This window comes from Miniopterus natalensis, chromosome 7 (assembly GCF_054644295.1).
Source record: "Miniopterus natalensis isolate mMinNat1 chromosome 7, mMinNat1.hap1, whole genome shotgun sequence".
NCBI lineage: Eukaryota > Metazoa > Chordata > Mammalia > Chiroptera > Miniopteridae > Miniopterus > Miniopterus natalensis.
In genome coordinates, this window is record NC_142087.1 from 14,631,079 (window position 1) to 14,647,116 (window position 16,038).

The following is a 16,038-nucleotide window of genomic DNA, read 5'->3' on the forward strand; positions in this document are numbered from 1 at the left end:
AAAATTCACAAATATGTGAAAATCAAACAACACACAGTTAAATAACCAATTAGTCAAAGAAGAAATCACAAAGGAACTTGCAAAATACTTAGATACAAATGAAAACACAACATACCAAAACTCATGGAATGCAGTAAAAGCAGTGCTCAGAGGGAAATTTATAGCAGTAAATACAAAGTAGATGGACCAATTACTTGAAAGAAACAAGCTACCACATTCACCCAATGTGAAAAAGACCATTTAAACAGTCATCTAACAATGAAGGAAATTAAATTTGTAATTTAAAAACTCTCACCCCCAAACTCTCTGGCCCCAGATTATTTCATTGGAGAATTCCACCAAATGGTTAAAGAAGAATTAACACTATTTCTACCCAGTGTCTTCCAGAAAATGGAAGAGGAAGAAAGGGAATTACCCTAATAACAAAACTAGACAAAGATTCAGATGACCAACTGCAATCTTTAGATTTAAGGTGGATTCTCTTTCCAAGCAAATTCAAATAAATAAAACTTTTATGACACAATTAGGGAAATTTGTAAACTGACTGGATATTTGATATTAAATATTAAGACTTTTATGTATATTAATAATATTCTGGTTATGTGTATTAAAATAGTCATTGTTTAGAGAGACATACTGAAATATTTATAGGTGAAATGATTGACACCTGGGATTTAGTTAAATAATTCAGGGGTGGGGTAGAGAAATGAGTGGGCCATGAACAGATCGTTGTGGACACTGGGGAGGTACATAGAGGTTTGTTAAAGAATTCTTTTCTGTATGTTTGAACTTTTTATAAGAAATTTTTAGGCCATTTGTTTTGTTTGTTTCTGTAATCTCCCTGGTCATGACTTTTGCTCACTTTCTACTGCATTCCTGTTTTTTTCTTACCGATTTGTCAGATGGGGTTTGTTTTTTTAAAACATATTAAGGAAATCAGCCCTTCCCTTCATACATATAAATACCTTTGAGTTTCTCATTGTCTTTTGAATTTCTTTCTCTTTTACAGAAAATTGTAATATTCAAGATATTTTGACCCAAATGTTTTGACCTCATAGGTATGTTTACTACACGACTATTTTGACTCAGTTTTGAACCCAGTAATTTTTATCGGAATTACACTATTTCTAATACATCAAGGCAGAGTTTTCTTAAGCAAGCTGCATGAAGACAATTTAATTCTTTGATCAGTTATTTTATGCCAAAGTTAAATTCTTTCTAATGTTTCCTATTTTAAATTTAATCTCACAAAGTAATTTTTTCATGACAAGCACATGGTTTCACGGAGTAAATGCTACCAGGAAGGTATCATTCTGTTCTCAGTCCACATCTGATCTCACCAGTTTCCTGCCATTGTGCGCCGTCTACTCTGTTCATTATCTTCAATTGGTCCAATTTTTTCAGGTCACATTTGATTATGTAAATGTCAATTTTTTATTCTGTTTGAATTTTAGTCAATTTCCAATTTAACATGGTCAGTTTTCGTTTCTGCCAGCTTGATTTTGTGTCGGTTATTTCTAGGCCTCTGTGGTAGGGTGTATTCTTTACTCACAGTTCTGCCTTCCTGCCCCAGGCTCTCCATATGCACTTGGATGGAGGGCTTGACTGTGGGTGGCATTCTTTTCCAAAGATGACCACAATACTTACATCTCGTGAGCATCTCACATCTTATGTTGTGACCTTGGGGAGGTCTCTGTGCTCTCCCTGTTGCACCTCTGGACCTTAGTGAGTGCCTTGACCATTAGAATTCAGCACAAGTGACACTATGTGTCTTCTAAGGCTAGGTCATGAAAATGTGATACACTTCCCTCCTGCTCTCTTGGAACCAGCCCACCGTGCTTTGCGGGAGCCCAGCTAGCCCACACAGAGACCACCTGAGGATGCTGCAGAGGTGTTCCGGGTGACAGCCCCAAATGAGGTCCCAGCTGACAGACAGCATCAACCGCCTGGAGGTGAACGAAAACATCTCCAGAAGATTGTGGCCACGGCCTCTGAGCGTTCCCAGCGAGGCCCCAGACGTTCTAGAGCAGAAGCAAGCAGCTCCCACTGTGCCCTGCCTGAACTCCTGACCTACAGAGTTGGTAGGCATAATATACTGGTTGTTTCTATGCAAACGCCCCTGTACGTTTTGGGGTGGTTTGTACCATGGAACTTGTTTTGGCCAGTAGAAGGTAGTGCTGGTTCTGTGTGCTGGTTCTGAGGCTGGGCTTTAAGAGCGTCATGTGTCCCCACTGTCTCTCTGTCCCCTCAGGAGTCTCTGACTTCTACCATGAGAAGAGCATGCCCTGGATGCCTGCTGGTCCCAGATCAAGGAAATACATGGAATAATCTCAACCCAACTGTTATGGGCTGAAATGTGTCCCCTGCAGATTCATATGTTGAAGTCCCAATCCCCAATCCCTCAGAATGTGACAGTATTTGAAGAGGTGATGAAGTTAAAATGAGGTCATTAGGAAAGGTCCTAATCCAGTCTCACGGGTGTCCTTAGAAGAAGGGGAAATCTGGACACACAGCGAGACACCAGGGATATGCACACACCGAGGAAAGACCACACGAAGAGCAAGACAGGGAGAGAAGTACCAGAGAAACCAACCTTGCCAGCGCTTGCTCTTGGACTTCTAACCTCCAGAATTGTGAGAAAACATATTTCTGTTGTTTAAGCCACCGAATCTGTGGTGTTTGTTATGGCAGCCCTAGCACACCAAAATACCAACCCACAGACCAGAACTAAACCTGCAAATCCCAGCAGAGCCTCAGCCAACCCACACCACAGGCCCACGAAAGATAAAAATAAATGCCCAAAGTTGTAAACCACTCAGCTTTAGGGTTGTTTGTTACACATTATTATAGGGAAAAAATTGACTTAGTACAATTAATTTTTCCCTGGGCCAATTTTGACAATTTTCTTTGTTACTCACAACGTGATTCCTTAGCGATTTATTAGTCTAAACAAATTTTACTGCCTGAGTATTTCAACAGTTTCTGTTGCGTTGAAACTGCTCCTGCTGCTAGCAAAGCATCAGGGTTTGGGTCAAAACATACTAACGAACATTTTCACAGTTCTTACCTCATCAGCTTCCGACTGGCTGTCCCACCCAACAGGCTCGGAGACCTGGATGCCAAGGCTCCTGTACGCTTCATATTTGGGTCCCCAGCAACTCTTGTGCTAAGATGGTGACTAATAAATGAATCCCTCATGCCAGATAGAACCTAGGCCCAAGGAAGCTGCCTCTCTCAGATAGAAATTAAATGGGTGTTCAAGGCTCCCCATATTCTGGCCCCAATATACTCCCCCAGCTCTACTTTTCCCTGCTTTCTCCAGACTTGTCCCTTCAGGAGAGGCAGCAGGGACGCCAAGGCCCTGTATGAGTCTCCCACTTTCCTACCTCCCCTTGTCCACCTCTCCCTTCTCCTCTGACAGCCCTTTGGCTCCCTTTCCTTCCTCTATCATGCCACGGTCCTCACTACCACAGGGACTTAGCACATCCTTTTTTTTTTTGACTCAAATGCTGTTCCACCACCCATTTCACCTAGTTTATACCTAGTCATTCTTCATATCTCAAGTCTGAAGATACTTCCTCAGGGAAGCCCTCCCTGACTGCTCTAGATTACGTCAGTTCAACCCCCCACACACACACATTGGTCAGTCCAAGAACCATGTACTTTCCTTTCTTAGCACTCATTTGTATCATAATTTATTAGGGTAACTGTCTGATTAATGTCTGAGTCCCCATTCACTCTGAGGACTCATTCACTCTGTCCCAGAGCCTGGTACATAGCGGATGCACTCTAAGTATTTATCGAATGGATGAATACAGGCCGGGACAAAAGTAGGTTTACAGTTGTGAGTACATGACACACAGTTTATTCTTGTATTACTATTTATTAATTATTGTATTATTTTCCATAAGAACAACTGTAAGCCTACTTTTGCCCCAGCCTGTATTGTTGTTACAACTGCTCTGCTAAATCCCTCCACTGGCACCCAGGGTGGCCAGGGAGGTGTGCTGCTCAGGTTTCCCTCCCAGAGAGCCTGCTATGGTTCTGCCGCCGCCTTCCAGCTGAGGCCACGGTCCTCCTGGGCCGCTCCCAGCCAGGGCCTGAGCACAGTGGGGCCCTAAGGATGGGGCAATTTTGCCCAACAAAAGACTTCTCTAATGGGCCTTTTTTTTTTCTGGGGCTACACACTGGCCTGGCCAAGACTTTCTCAGATTTGCTGTTCCAGTTATCAATTTATTGCCTCTCAATTCCAAATTCACCCTTTAGTGCCTGCTCTACGATACAGAACTGGACTCTGAGCATTGCCTCCCTTACAGTGAGATGTTGAACTTCGCCAGAAGAGGGTGCTGGAGGGGACATTTCAGGAGGAAAGAGGCTTGGCTTTCTGGTTCTGGGTGTGTGTGTGTGTGTGTGTGTGTGTGTGTGTGTTCTTGCTCCTGCTGTGTGGTAGGTCAGCAGTGCGTGAGGACATCTGGTGCTGATCTGCCGCAGCCATGAGCAGTCTGTCAGCAACCTTGCAGCCCTCAGGCCTGGGGTCCATCTTCTTCTTCCTAACTCAGGTACATGCCATACAGTCTTGGCCTCACACCTGCAAAGGTGCCCCAGTTCCCCCACCCACCAGCCTCAGCTCCCTTGGGCCTCTGAGGACTTCTAACCTTCCTTGCCCAGTGACTATGGACCAGCTGTGGCCCAGCCAACCCAGCAAAATTCTCTGCCATCTGGTGGGCTTCAACCACACCTTCTCCAATGAGGTCACCCCCCTTCCAAATCTGTCCTTCCTTGGGCATGCTCCCTAGGATACCCTTTAAAGTTATCTTTATATCTTTATAGTTACTCTCTTGTGTAAACTTAATAATTCTTTAAATAGCCCCTATTAAGTTACTGTCTCCTGGTTGGACTTAGAAACAGTGCACAGAAGGCCAAGGCTTTTCCTACCCAATCCTTCCTTCCCTCTCTCCTTCCACAGCCGTCAGGCCTTCATCACAGCCTAGGGTCTCGCCACCTGCTCCTTCCCGTTTCCTCTATCCTTCACAGGTGTAATCCCAACAAATCTCAGGACATCTTTCATTCTTTCTTGGCATTTGTTTCTCAGAGGATGTGGACTGATGCAACTTCCCATCACACCTAGAATAAAATCCCGAGGCTTTATATAATCTGCTTTATGGCCCAAGACCAGCTCTCTCCCCCAAACACACCTTCCTGCTACTCCCCAGGTCATTCTACTCCAGTCACTGTGGGTGGCCTCCTTGAAGTTCTGCAAACATACAAACCAGAATCCCACCCCAGGGTCTTTGCACTTGCTGCTCTGTTTTTGATACAAGGCTTGTTTCTTCATTTCATTAGACCTCTTCTCAAATGCCACCTCCTAAGAAGCCATCACCCACCACCTCCAATTGCCCCTTAACTCTGTCCCTTTATCCTGCTTTGTTTTGTTTCTTTATAGCACTTAAAACCATGTCACATACTATATATTATACTTATTTACTTTTCTGTCTCCCCCTCTAAAGAAATGTCTCCTCCATGACGCCAGAGACTGTCTGCCTTGTTCACTGCTGCATCCTCAAGGCCTGGGTTAGTAAGTACCTGGCATACAGTAGATACTCAGTAAGTATTTGTTACTTGACTGAATAAAGGAGTGTCCTTGCCTTTCTTTGCTCAAGCCATTTCCTCCACCTGGAATGCTTTCCCTTCTCCTTCCTGCCTTTCCTAATCCCTTTGAGACTCAGCCCTAGACCCTACTCCTCCAGGAAGCCCTCCCTGAGAAGCTGGGCTCTGAGCTCCTAGATAGTGGCTTGTTCTTGCCCCTCAGCTACTATACTGCCTAATTTTAGGTATAATGTAGGCTTTATGTTAGGTAAAGACTGAGGTTGAGATTCAAGGCAGAAGAGAGCAGGCTGGCTTTATTGGGGTGAAGGAGAGGGGAAGGGGTGCTCCATAGGCTCTGGGCCAGGGTGGAGCTGCCGGAAGAGCAGCCTGGGATGTGGGATGCAGTGTCACTTCTTCCACTCCTTCTTCTCATAGTCCCACCGGGAGGCCAGGCCTTGCACAGGGTTGCCCTTCATATCCAGGATGCGCTGGAGCTGCTGGGCCTTCCGCTCATCCGTCAAGGTGATGGGCTTCTCAGGGAACACTGCAGGGAAGGCATGGGGGAGGGACAGGGGCAGTTTGGGACCCTACCAGGTTCGCCCTCTCCCACTGAGCCAAGATCCCCAGTGACAGGATTAGGGTGCCCTGCATGAAGGAGCTCCCTCCACCCTGTCCGCCCCCCCATTAGACTCTCTAAAGCTTCACTCCACAGACTTCAGTGTTCTGATCCCCACTCTGCCTTAGCTTCGCTGTGGGAACTGGGCCAAGGTCCTTCCCTCCTAAGCCTTTCTTCACCTGCTGTGTGGCCCAATGGTAATAGGAGCACTGGTTTGAAGTCTGTCTGGATCCAAATCCCAGATTCACCACTCTCTTGCTGGGTGGCCTTGAACAAGTCACTTTGTCTCTCTGAGACTCAGTTTCCTTGCCTGTCAAAATCAGGTCCTATCCACTAGGGTTGTGGGGATTAAATGAGAGACTATTTATAAAACAATTTGCATAATGTGGGACAGATATGAAGCCCCTAATACTTGGTAGCTACTATAATTATAATTACTAAGTTTTCTCCCACTTATTGGGAGGAGTCCAGGGGGAGATAGTTTCTGTTACTTCCTGAAGAGGGTTGGGAGTAGGACATAGGATAGGGGTGTTCACTTTAAAAACCTGGGGAGGCCTGGCCAGTTGCTTGGTTGGTTGGAGCGTTGTCCCATGAGTCAAAAATTTGGGATTTCGATCCCTGGTTGGGGTGCGAACAGAAAGCAGCCGATTGATGTTTCTCTCTCTCCCTCTCTTTCTAAAATCAATAAAAAACATACCCTCAGGTGAGGATTAAAAAAAAAAATCTGGTGAGGACAATAGTTAACCCAAAGGCTGAAGCACTCATGGGGCATTTTAGGTGCCTTCGTATGTGGAGCAGGGAAGGACTGGGGCCCACATCATCCAGCACCACTCACATCTTACTTCCTGGTCCATCTGCCCCTGAGGCTGACTCACCTGCCTGAAATCCATCCCTGGTACTTTCTATCCCAATGGGTGGCCAAGAAAGAAAAGATTTTTATGGGTACCTATTAGTACCAAACATTGGGCTAGACTAGAATTTTTCCCAAACGCTCTCTCATTTCATTCTTATGCAAGGTAGGAATTCCCATCACACTTTTACAGAAGAAACAAGGTGATGCCACTAGACATAAAGTCAACCGACTGCAGCTCTTCTTCAATATCCTCTCCCTTCTTCCAGAGCAGTCTTCTCAAACCTGAGTGGGCACCAGGATCACCTGGAGGGCTGTTAAAACACCGATTGCTGGGCTCCAGTGTCTGACTCAATAGATCCAGAGCGGGGCTGAGAATTTGCATTTCTAACAGGTGAAGCTATTGGCTCAGGAACCACACTTTGAGAATCACCCTAGCAATGGATGGTTAGTGGGTATGTGACAGCCCTGCTAAAGACTACATTTCCCAGCTTCCCTTGCGGCTAGACGCGGTCCCATGATCATTTCTAGCGAATAGAATGAAGTGGTGAGCAGAAGCCCTGTGTGTGTGTGTGTGTGTGTGTGTGTGTGTGTGTGTGTGTGTGTGTACATTTCCCAGCTTCCCTTGCGGCTAGACGCGGTCCCATGATCATTTCTAGCGAATAGAATGAAGTGGTGAGCAGAAGCCCTGTGTGTGTGTGTGTGTGTGTGTGTGTGTGGTGTGTGTGTGTGTGTGTGTGTGTGTGTGTGGTGTGTGTGTGTGTGTGTGTGTGTGTGGTGTGTGTGTGTGTGTGTGTGCCCGAAAGAGGAGTTGTGCCCTCCCTTCCCCTCTTCCTCACTTGAATGTAGGCTTCGGCTGGAGCCAGAGTGGCCACAGTGTATGTCACAACGAAAGCTACATGTTCAGGATGGCAGAGCAACAAGACACAAGAAGCCTGACATTGTGGAGCACGCGTACTTCCCATGGCCTTTCTGTGTGACAAGAACAAAACATTTATCTTGTTTAAGCTCTTGTATGTCGGGGACTCTTTGTTACAGCAGCTGAAACAATGTACTGAAAAATTCACACTTAATAACAGCCAGCTGGAATATGCCTTCCTTTGGATGGCCCTCCAGGATTCTTTCCCTCTCTCCTTGGGGTCCTCACATACCCTCGAACCTACCTCGCCCTAGGCACGTATCCTGTGTTATAGTAACACCACCATTCATAACTGTGTGCGGGCACTGGCCTACAGCTCTTTCTTATTAAAACCTCGCAAGAGCCCTGAGATGTGGGCACTATTATTCCCATTTTACAGATGAGGGAATTGAGGCTCCGAGAGGTAGAGTCCCTACATTCCCACTCAGGCAGCTGTGCTCTGAGTCTTCACCCTCCCCCTCTTTGGGGGACTTTTCAAAATCTTCAGATGAGTACCAGCATAGCTCCCTTATAAGAGCTCGGCTGGTGGCTGTGGCCACAAGGGCATGGCCCAGCGCAGCAGCCAAGTGAGATGTTGCCACTCACCGTAGACTCGCTGCCACCAAATCAGCAGAGCTGTAAATCCACAGAAGAAGAAGACACAACCCATCACGGTCTTCCACTCGTTGGAGCGACGATTCATCTCTGCGAAGGTCTCATGGAACTGGATCCTGTACACTGGATGCAGGTAAGGGGTGGGGGAGGGCCTCAGGTGCAGCCATTTCAAGGACCTCAGGCCAGCTCTTGGTCTCAGGGATCTCTAGCCTTCCCCTACCTGCAGCAGATGCTGTCCATTCAGCACATTCTTACCAAGCATCTACTGTATGCAAAGCATAGCCAGGAAATGGTAACAAGGCTCCAAATATTAGAGTCAGCCCGGGGCACTTCTGGTGGGCAGAACCTGGGGTCACACATCCCCCCCTGCTCCCCAAGGTCAGGCTTCTGCTCCCCACCCCATCTCGCCTGCCTCTCCCTGCTCTGTCCCTCACACCACTCAGTGGTGCCAGATCCCTCCGTGCTCTCCTGCTCCCATCTTTCCCCATGCTGTTCCCACTACCTAGCAGCACCCGCCTCACCATTCAAGGCCAGCTGGAATGTGCCTTCCTCTGGATGGCCCTCCAGGACTCCACCCTCTCTCCTTTGGGTCCTCACAGACACTTGAACACACCTCAACCTAGCCATATATCCTGCCTGGGTTTGTGTCAGTTCCCCCACGGGACTGGGAGCACCCTGATGGCGGGAACCACCTAGGTGATTTGCTCCTGTGTCCCCAGCATCGTCTTGCATCAGACTGTGCACAATAGTTGAGTGAATAAAAAAAAATGAACAAATGCATGCACTTCTGCCCTTGGGTATGTATTCAGGTGTTTGGGGGTTTCTGGCTGTTGTGGGTGGGGGCTCCCTGACAGGCCCTTCTTTGCAAAGCCAACCGCAGCCCACACTCCCAGCCAGGCCCCCTCTGAGACCTACAGGCCACCTTCTCGTCAGGGCTCAGCTGGGTCCAGCTGCCCTTCTCCTTCTCCTTCAGGGCCTGCTGCTCAGGGCTGAGCTCCGTGCAGAAGGGCTCATCTGGCATGGGGTAGGAGCGCTGGGCGTGGTAACTGGTGTAGGGGGTCATCTTCCCCTTGCTGTGGGCTGTGGGCACAAGGGAGGAGCTGAGTTAAGGCTGCCCCTGAGACGTTCCAGCACTAACCATAATATTACCAGAGAAGGCTGCATTTATTGAGCACTTATTGTGTGCCAGGAGCCATTCTAAGGCCTTCAGGTGAGCTGACTCATTTACCCCGCATCACTCTGAGCCAGGTGATGCTGTTATCTCCATTTTACAGATGAAGAAACTGAGCAACAAGTGACTTGCTGAAATTCACAGAACCAGAAGGACCAGGGCCAGGGCTGCAATTCAGCCGCCCCCCCCCCCCGCCCCCGCTTCAAATCTCATGTTCTCTGGGAAGATCCGAGGTAAAGAGGGCATGTCAGACAGAGGCAGTGGGTGAGCAAAGGCTCATGAGATCGACCTGAGCTGACAGATGGGAAACTGCTCTGCAAACAGTAAAACAATATCCGTATGCCTTTAATGAGGGATCAAGGACAGTTTCGGAGTGGGTTTGAAAGTGAGTTCCTCCCCACCCCATCCCCTTTACCTCACTGTGCTTCAGTGTACTGGTGCACAAGAGATGCTCTGTAAATTATACTGATAGGTAGAGAGGTTGGTTTACTGCTGGCTTCTCTTCCTAGATGCTCTCCCTGATGGCTAAGCCCGCAGGGCTCTGTGTAAGTGTCCAGGAGAAAAGGCTGGGCACTAGGAGAGTCTCAACAAAGCTTCTGTTTATCATCATCAGAGATGCCCACAAGAACAGCACTGGTATGAACTTGCCAGGATAGCACTGGAACTGCTTTGAGCAAGGAGTCCTGGCTCTTTGAATATCTAGGTCTCTGGGCCACAGTTTGTTCATCTGAGAAATGGTGATAATAGTACAGCCCTCACCTCACATTGCTGTCATGAAGTCTAAATGTGTTAATCTGTACAAAATGTCTATCACAGCTAGGGGTACATAGAAAGGGCTCAATAAATGTTATTTATTTATAAATAAATAAGCCAGTAAATCAATCAATCAACAATCAATCAATCAATCAATCAATCAGAAAAGCCCTTCTGCTATCTGGCTGAAGTCTTTCCTGCTTTAGGCTTCTTTCTTCTGACTAGCACTGACACCAGGGTCTGGAAAGGAGGTCCCAGGTTCTGTCAGCACCTCCACCTCAGGACACAAAGGCCTCAGGGGCCTAAAGTGTAGGGTTCAGGCCCTGAGGAAGCTTGGGTTGCAGGAGCTCCATTTCCTGGCTCCAGGAGTGGGATTGTGAGAAATGGTTTTGGGGTAGGTCCCGCATGGAAGGGACAGGGGCAGCCTGCAGAAGGACTCCTGCCCCTTGCCTTGGAGTTAGGCAAGGGAGGAGGTTGTCCAGGTCTTACCGGTGTCTCCCGGGCTGTGTATCCCTCGCATTCCAAGTCCCCGCTTCCTCAGCACCAAGCTCCAGGCAGCTCTAAAGAACATCTGGGCGGGGGGTTGTGAATGAGCCCCCACGTTGCTCTCTGCCTCTACTCCTTAGGGCCCAGACAGAGAAACAATTTTCACAGGTGTGGTGGCGGTGGGGTTCTAGAATTTCAAGGTCACCCTTCTAATTTTGTCTGATATCCATCCAGGGGTAGAAGGGGGTCCTAGACATTTGGAGCTCCCTCCTGGGACCTCAATTCACCATCTGGAAAGTGGGAGGAAACCTAATTCTTAAGGCAGGGTCTGAATAGTTTGGGGCTAGGGGCTTGGGTCCTTCCTGCTTTCTGCCCGAGGGCTCAGCCTGGTCAGGTTGGGAAACCTCCCTGGGTTGTTTGCCCCCCAGAGGAAACGGGGTGGGAGTCCAGGTAGGGAGGAAGCAGGTCCTGGGGCTACCTCCCTTCCCTACAGGGCCGTCTGCCAGGTCTCTGCCAGCTGGTCTGGCCCCCACCTCTCCCCCCTCTAATTGGCTGCCTACGTGCAGGGAGAGCTTGCTCTGCTGGTCTAGTGGAGGAGGGGGACAGGATGAGCCCAACCCCCATGGGGTGGGGAGTCTCAGGGACTGACATCCATGGGGGTGGGGAGGGACTTCAGAGGACAGAACCGAAATCTGTCAGAGAGGAAAAGGAGCACACATCTGGAGAGAGAATGGGGGTATCCCACTTCTGGAAAGAGAAAGTGCCCCCCCACACCTGGGGGGGGCACCCAATAATTAGGAAGTGGTATACCATGTTTGGTAAGTGGGAGGGGGCCCCCACATTTGGGAAGGAAGGGCTCCCCATCAGTGATAAGTAGGTGGGAGAGCCCCACATATGGGGAAAGGGAAGGAGTAATTTGCGTTTGGGGACAGATGGCGCCCCATATGCAGACAGAGGATAATTACCCAGGAGTCTCCCCTTTCATGGCAGGGACCACATGGGGCCGGAGTCCAAGTCGCATGCCCCACTCTCCCTGGCTTGAGAAGTGGGGGCTCTCCCAACCACTTACCTCGCAGCTCTGCTGCAGGGGGAGCGAGACCCAGGTCGGCTGAGGGCTGAGTGAGTAATGGAGAATGGGCTGCAGAGGGACCAGCTCTGGCGCCAGCCCCTGGGCCCGCCCCGAGCCTTTCCCAGTGCCTCCCCTGCGTGGGAACGTGGGAACGTCCTGCCCCAGAGGGGCGTGGGAGCGCCCAGCTCACCTCCCTGAGGGCTCCGAGCCACGGCCTGGAGAGAGGGACTGCAGAGTGACTCGCCGCCCACAGGAGTCCTGCCTCTGGAGACCCCAAGCTGACTGCATCCTAGAACACAGCTGGCCGTGTGTCCTGGATGGACCCAGGAGCTGGATCTTCCTGCCTCCACACCTTTGCTCACTGCTGTTCCTTCCACCTGAAATGCTCTCTTAGGGCCTTTGCCGACCCAAGTTTAATTCCAACTTTTCAACCCAGGCCCAATGCCTCCTGCTCCAGGAAGCCCACAATTACCTAGAATCTGGAACTGGCATGTGGTGTACTACTTCACTCCCACACCCCCATACCCAATGAGAGGTGAAAAAAGCCTCCCTCTGAGGTTCAAATCATAGCTGTGTGGCCTTCAACATGTGGCCTAACCTCTCTGAGTTCCTGTTTTCTTTTCTATAAAAGGATTTAATGATAGTTTCTACCTCACAAGACTATTATAAAGATTAAGTCAATAGAAAAACATCAAACACATTTATTCAATAATTGTTTATTAAGACATATTACAGCTGGCACTTATTGAGTATCTATTGTTTACCGGTCTAAGATATAGGGCCAAACAAAACCAAGCACAATCTCTCCCCTTATAGGGCTTCCAACCCAGTTCCAAGCAGAGAAAAAGGCCTGTGCAAAGGCCCAGAAGCAGAAAAACACAGGTGTATTCAAAGAACAGAGAAAGGCGATCTTGGCCAGCACGTACTGGGCTAAGGGGAGAGTAGAAGTGGGGTTGGACCACAGAGCAGGGCCTCACAGGCCATGGAATGGGTCTTAGATTTTATTTTAAAGAAAGAAGGTCACCAAAGGTAAGTAGGGGAGTGATGTGGTTAAATGGAACAGAGCATGAGTTCAGTAAATGTGGTCTGGGTTTGTTAGAATACTGACCATGGACTGATGGGTGAAAGCTGTGGGTCACTGCTGTGACCTGGGACCAGAGATTTCTAGGTCTCAAAGCTCTGGGCCCATGAGGTGTGCCCACCCATCCTTCAGGGTTTTTGTAGCCCAGTGAGGCCATAGGGACCCACTCCAGCCAGTGTCTGGAGATAGAGGCTTAGTCCGCAGGGGGCAGATGAGCCTAAAACAGGGACTCAAGGGAAGGTGATAGAGAAACCAGAGTGGGTAGGATGGATGCCACCTTCATTCTGGAGTAACAGTATGTGCCTGTTAGCAGTAACAGGCACAAAGCTGTGAGAAGGCAGTGTAGGAGTTTCCTGAATCTCCAAAAGACCCCCAGCTCCCAGGACTAGCCAGGGTTACTCCTGGAATCTGCTCCCCCCGCCTCCCGTTCTGCATGACTAAGGAAATTCCAGATTTGAGAGACCCCTGAGAGAGCCAACCACCTTGCTTCTTGGATGCTGACCAGGGTGTCCTGAAGAGTATGAGGGAAGGCTCTTCTTCAGGGAACCTGGGGAGAGCACCCCTTGAGTCTTGTCTGAGTTTTCCAAGGACAGGTGGGTGCTGACTGCCCTGGAGTGAGTGGTTGATGTATATGTAGGCTCTAGTGCTGAGGAGCTGGTGGCCAAATGGCGTCATTTCTGGGCCTCAGTCTCCCCATCCCTCAGTGGGCCTCCCAAGGGAAGGCATTTGGGGGTGGAGAACCTCTGTTCTGCCCTGCCTTTTCCCAGCCTTGCCTCTGTGGGAACCACAGGCCCTCCAGGCCACAGATGTGGGGCAATGCTGTGATAAGGAACAGCTGTTGGGGAAGCTGGCCCCCAGGGCTGAGGGGGATGGGATAGAGGCAGGCCCCGGGTGGCTCAAAGTTGATACAGGGCAGAACAACCACTTGTGGGGCGATGTGGAGCACCGTCTGGAGGTCCTAGACCTGGGAATTGTCAGACTCTCCCTTAAGGCAGGTATCTCAGGGGTTCTGGGGCCAGAAACAGGAGTCTTCCCTGGAAATCTTGTTGGGCATAGAGGGGAGGGGCTCTGACTTGGCCATTACAGGCCACTCACGGCTCCGGCTGAGGCTGCAGGGGATGCAAATGAGGCTGACATTGCGGGAAAAGCAGGGACAGTATGTGAGAGGAATCCGTCCCTCTCCCTCTGGCCCTGCCGCTGCGACCCTCCAGCTCTCACTCACTTGATCAGATCCAGGGAGCCCCCGAGATTCTGCCCAGACATAAAGACCTCAGCCAAGGCCTCGGCATCCTGCCGGCACGACTCCTCCCTCCCCCCCAATTCAGGCTTCACGCAGGATTCACTTCGGGCCCCTCAGCCCAGAGGGGATACCTAAGAAGGACCTAGACCTCCTGCAGGATCCGAAGGCGAAAGTAGGAAGAGGTGATGGACGAAGCGTCGCGAACCTCTGTCCCCAGCCGCTGGAGGAGGTCTGGGACTGGAGGAGCCGGGCCGCTAAGTGCAGGGGCGGGGCCAGAGATGAAGGGGTGTCAATCAGGGATAGAGGGCAGGGAAAGGCAGGAGTGGGCGAGGCTTATCCTTGGGGCGGGGACTGCAGTGTAAGGGCGGGGCCAGGACGCAGTGGGGAAAGGGGTGGGGCCAGTTGGGCGGAGGGCGGGGCCTGTGAGCGGGGGCGTGGCCAGCACCTGGCCCGAGGCCTACCCGGCTCACTAGCGGACGCTCTCGTCCGCGCGCGCTGTGACTCCGCAGCGGCCGCACGAGGGCGCCCAGGCAGCAGCGCAGGCTCCGAGGAACTTCGCGCGAAGATCCGTAGCTCCAGGGCCCAGTTCCCGTTCAGAAAGCGCTTCTGCAGCTGTGGACAGGCGGGCCGGGTCAGAACCAGACGCCGAACCAGGGCTGCCACGGGGACAACCTCTAACGGCGGGCTTCCCGACCCTGGGAACGACCCCGTAGCGCGGTCTCGGGCAAGCGGACGCCCTGGGCTGGATATCGCTGGGGCCGGACTGGACGGGGGCCTGGAAGATAGAAGCCTTCGGGCGGGTCTGATGTCTCTGCATCGCCCTGGCGCCAGGACAGACGCCCTCGGAGGGGGGGACGAGGCTAAAGGAGGGTACGGCTCGTGGCAGCCCGGGCAGCAACGGCGACCCTGCCCTCACCTAGGGCACTAAATGCGCGAAGCCCGAGGTGTCCGGCCAGAAGGGGAATTCCTTGCTGCGCTGCCAGGGCTTTGTTTGGAGCCGAGCCCACCGGCTGTCACTCAGGGCCCTTAACTCCGCCCCCAAGCTGTCTCTCGTCCCACCCACAGGGGGTCCTTATTCGAGGTCCTGCCACCCTCCTGGTCACTCCCGTCCATCGTACACACGCCGCGTCGCCTCCTTCCCGTCCCGGCCTCGAGTGCCCAGTCATCCCTTTGCGGCCCCCGGACAGTCGCTGTGCCCCCTCCCCGCGGGGCTCGCCCGTCGGTCCCGCGCCCCCAGCTCCAGCCCCCCGCCGTCCCGCCGGGTACCCGAGGCCCCGCCCCTCCCTGAAGGGTTCTCCTCCCTCGCCCGGCCCCGCCAGCCCCTTGCCCGCCGGTCACCCGGGCCCTGCCTTGGCGGGCCTCGCCACCCCTCGCTCTGGCCCCAGCCTTGCTCTTCCGGTCAGCCCGGTCCCGCCCCCGCCCCCGCACGGCGACCGCCTTTCCTCCCCGCGAGCCCCGCCCCCGCTGCCCTTGGCCGCGCCCGCCCTGTCAGTCACTCGAGACCCCCGGCCGCAGACCCGCCCCCGAGGTTCCGCCGGGCGGGTCTCCTCTGGCGGCGCGGGCTCCGGACCCCCAACCCGTCCCGCGGCCCCTCCCGGCCCGTCGCCCGGCCCCGCCCCTCGGCCCCGCTCAGGATCCGCGCTCACCACGAGGCCGGTCGGGGTGCCGGCGGG

At 51.6% G+C, this 16,038-nt stretch overlaps 1 protein-coding gene and 1 long non-coding RNA gene across 2 annotated transcripts; both read right to left on the reverse strand.

Annotated features, from left to right (window-relative positions):
• Positions 1-5,980: 5,980 nt before the first annotated feature.
• Positions 5,981-11,060, reverse strand: COX4I2 (cytochrome c oxidase subunit 4I2). The gene is made up of 4 exons (XM_016200583.2): positions 10,979-11,060; positions 9,481-9,645; positions 8,557-8,688; positions 5,981-6,130 (listed from the first exon to the last, which is right to left on the reverse strand). The coding sequence occupies exons 1-4, from the start codon at positions 11,058-11,060 to the stop codon at positions 5,994-5,996; spliced, it is 516 nt and encodes a 171-aa protein (XP_016056069.1). The 3' UTR covers positions 5,981-5,993.
• Positions 11,061-12,744: 1,684 nt separating this feature from the next.
• LOC107527757 (uncharacterized) lies at positions 12,745-15,492 on the reverse strand. Its single transcript, XR_015714807.1, has 3 exons — positions 15,282-15,492; positions 14,827-14,977; positions 12,745-14,619 (listed from the first exon to the last, which is right to left on the reverse strand). It is a non-coding gene; the product is annotated as an uncharacterized LOC107527757 (long non-coding RNA).
• Between the last annotated feature and the right edge of the window lie 546 nt (positions 15,493-16,038).

Coding starts and splice junctions, on each gene's coding strand:
- COX4I2 (XM_016200583.2), bottom strand. CDS start 11,060: ATGTTCTTTAGAGCTGCCTGGAGCTTGGTGCTGAGGAAGCGGGGACTT. Junction 9,646..10,978: donor ACACAGCCCGGGAGACACCG/GTAAGACCTGGA, acceptor TTGTGCCCACAG/CCCACAGCAAGGGGAAGATG. Junction 6,131..8,556: donor TTGGTGGCAGCGAGTCTACG/GTGAGTGGCAAC, acceptor CCTTCCCTGCAG/TGTTCCCTGAGAAGCCCATC.